Source organism: Eschscholzia californica, unplaced genomic scaffold (assembly GCF_041429995.1).
Source record: "Eschscholzia californica isolate CP2 unplaced genomic scaffold, dmEscCali1.0.p SCAF_3, whole genome shotgun sequence".
NCBI lineage: Eukaryota > Viridiplantae > Streptophyta > Magnoliopsida > Ranunculales > Papaveraceae > Eschscholzia > Eschscholzia californica.
This window is the reverse complement of record NW_028238420.1, coordinates 35794462-35797851: the sequence shown is the minus strand read 5'-3', so window position 1 is coordinate 35797851 and position 3390 is coordinate 35794462. Positions and strand designations below refer to the sequence as shown.

The following is a 3390-nucleotide window of genomic DNA, read 5'->3' as shown; positions in this document are numbered from 1 at the left end:
CCGTCTTTGATCATTATGTAATTTAATTTTGCAATCACATGATGTAATTAAAGCCATGTAAAATATTATGGATTTTATCTTGTCTGTTATGAGGAAAACAAGTAATCCAAGAAAAGCAGTACGAAATAGAGAACAATCACACAGAACACAAGAGATTTACGTGGTTCGGTTGGTGAGACCTACTCCATGATGACAACGACACGATGATTTCCACTATGAGAAGCAAACAAGTTACACAAGAGATCCGTGGGAATTCGACACAAATATACACACCACGTCACCGATTGTCTCTTTCTAAATCCGAAATACACATGACTGACATAAGCTCTGCTCCACATTCCAGCTCTGTCTCGGGGTCCAACTCTGCCTCGGAGTCCTGCTTCACATACCTACTCTACCTCAGTAATCAGCTCTGCTAATAGGTCCAAAATAACAAGTCTAACGTCTATATTCACGACATCAATCTATATTCAAGACACTTTCAACACCTCACTAATAAGATGAAAGTACTCATCTCAAAAATAAAATAAAATAAAATAACAAGTCTAACGTCTTTAGTCCTATATTAATATCCCTGCTAGGTATGTCCAAGTCTGAAACTTGTGTTTACGCGTAAGAATGCTGATGGGTCAACATTTGGGTGAAGGACCCATCCATCCTCTTATATTATTAACCAATGGTGAGAGTAGGTAATTGGGAAACTTTGACTGGTGAGTCTTCTTATTGTCCTCTTTCTTTTGCTTCAACTTTTTCTCTTTCTAAGTCTTTCTTTTAACTTCTTATATACTTCTATATAAACCATCATCACTAGGCAGTAATCTTCAATTCAATCAAGATCCTCCTCTTATATTGATACATAAACATGAAGGTTTGTAAATATCTTCGTATTCTATATTTGTATACATATTAATTAGGATTTAAATTCTTGTATAGTTAAATTGAGATTCCTTTACAGCCAAGTTCTTTTTCAAAAAAAATTAATGATAAGTGGCAGAAACTCTGGCCTCCCGATTATCGTAAAAAAAATTATGAAAATTTTGATCTTAAGATGTTTGGTATATGCAGCAAAAAATTGTGATAAAGGTGCATATGCATTGCAAGAAATGCAGGTCTAAAGCTCTCCAAATTGCTGCTGTTACAGATGGTATGTCTCACTCAAACTTATCATTGAACTAAAGCTAGGGTTCCAATTAAGTGTCTTATTTTACTGAGAAATGAAAATGGGAAAAAGATATGGATGGAAGTCATAGAACCAAGGACCATGAGGGTGAGTTTCTTCCTATTTAAACATGAGCTTGTTAGAACCAAGCTGTGTGATATTATATTTTTATTTGACTGTGAGGACAACTTGAATTATCAATTTATTATTTAATATTAAATTTTTGATTATGATGAAGACTTGATTTATTTTGTAATTGAAGAAGGCAAGAGTCCATATCATGTTGTCATCGTAAATTAAATAACACATTACCCAAACCCTTCGATTAATTTTGTAAGTCTGATATTTAGTCATCGAGTAAATTGAGATTTTAATATTAAGTGCTAATTTGGAGGAAAAAAAAGTACTAGATAGTATGTATTTTTTGAACTAATCCTAATACTATTGACATGAACAAATTTTATAATAAATTTTTATAACAACTCTAATTAACTATAAAATTGTTTAATATAAAATTTATATTTAATAAGACCTATAACTAAAAAGATTTGTTGACTGCAGCCCGACAACTAATGAGGTCAACCCAGATTTTCTATGTATCTTCGTTCTTTTCTCGTGCTTAAGAAATCTTGACATACCTCATCAGTGAACCGTCGGGAGGTCGTTGACCAGATTTTTGGACCATACTTCACCAATACGTTTATTAAAGTAAAAGTAGATAATATGGGCCTTATGCCCCTTAGGATGATGACCTTTAAGGATCGACATATGACTTTTAAAAGCTCTGGATGTTTTACAAATCAGACAATCATAATGTTTATTCAATTCAGATATCTAGTTGTATTGTATAATCTCTTTATGAGGTATCAATGCCTTGTAATAACTCTTATAGTCCATGCCACAGCAAAATGATGTAATTTCCAACAATATTGCAGGGGTGGATAAAATGGAAATAGGAGGGACAGATCAAGATCAATTGGAAGTGATAGGAGAGCAAGTTGATTCAGTTAAGTTGACATCAATTTTGAGGAAAAAAGTTGGACACGCAACCATCCTTTCTGTTACAGAAGTCAAACCCGAAGTCAAATCTAAAGTTGAACCAGAACCAGTTCCACCAATCAAATATTTTTGCAACGATTATCCACAGTATGAAAACTATATTTTAGTCGGCGACCATTACGACCCAAGACCAGGAAATTTTTGGAATTTTCGTTTCTGATCTGTGGTCATGTGTACCAATCTGTCGGTCTCCACAAAACTTCATATCTAACAATGAGGTTTCATTCTTTTTTGGCTATACTTTTGAAAACGTCATTTAATTTCGTGTAGTTGATCAAATGCTTCGGGTATGGTCAGATAATAAGAGGATTCAGTGAAAAAATATTCATTTGATGTAAATGTTTCTGCAATATGCAAAACTCGGTTATTTTAAATTCATAGTTTAAAAATGTTTTATACTAAAGCATATTCAAATGTTAACATGTTTTGTTAAAACAAATCTATATTCTTAAGAAAATTGGATATTTATAATTTTGTAGTCGGCTTCCCTATATGCTCTCTTATGTTCCAACAAATATTCAAAATTTCCATAGAAATGGGTTTTTCTAGAAAAAGCGTAGAAAAAGGTTGAAGTTCTACTATGAGTACTCGTAGACCAAAGACTTAAAATGTTCAAGTAAATTTAAAATAGATTTGTTCCAAAAAAGGAGAAGACGTTTCTTTTTAGAAAAATACCTTTAGGAAGCTAGTAGAGGGCATAAGGAAGCTAGTAGAGGACCTAGAGGTTGACTTAGGGGTCAATGAGGAAAGGCTTGGAAAAGATGAAGAAGTAAACCCAATTTTCTATTTTTTTTGTTGTTAAAAATCATATAATTCTTTGAGAAATTTATAAAAATTGTTATAATCATCAAGCTAGGGTATATTTTCGAAAAACTATCTAGCTTCCATCTAAATTTGGGACTAAGAAGATTTTTGACCTTTGGAGTTACACTTGCTTCCTTTGATTTTTTGCTAGTTACTCAAGCATTTATGTCTCAAACACTGGAATGTTTATATTTAACATCTCTCTTCAGTTAAACAAATGAGAAGAATCTTAATTACATCTATATAACAAAACATAAAAGTTGTGACTAGGACAAAATAAATGTTCCTAGAAGGTGACTAGGACTACCACATAGACATCTATGGTACATGTTGGCTGAGACAAATCTAACCCTTTGAACTGCCAACTC

At 32.7% G+C, this 3390-nt stretch overlaps 1 protein-coding gene across 1 annotated transcript; it reads left to right on the top strand.

The window, feature by feature from the left end:
* Positions 1–819: 819 nt before the first annotated feature.
* LOC147549875 (heavy metal-associated isoprenylated plant protein 47-like) lies at positions 820–2694 on the top strand. The gene is made up of 3 exons (XM_086670302.1): positions 820–868; positions 1066–1144; positions 2095–2694. The coding sequence occupies exons 1-3, from the start codon at positions 863–865 to the stop codon at positions 2376–2378; spliced, it is 369 nt and encodes a 122-aa protein (XP_086526428.1). The 5' UTR covers positions 820–862; the 3' UTR covers positions 2379–2694.
* The last annotated feature ends 696 nt before the right edge of the window (positions 2695–3390 follow it).

Coding starts and splice junctions, on each gene's coding strand:
- LOC147549875 (XM_086670302.1), top strand. Junction 1,145..2,094: donor AATTGCTGCTGTTACAGATG/GTATGTCTCACT, acceptor ACAATATTGCAG/GGGTGGATAAAATGGAAATA.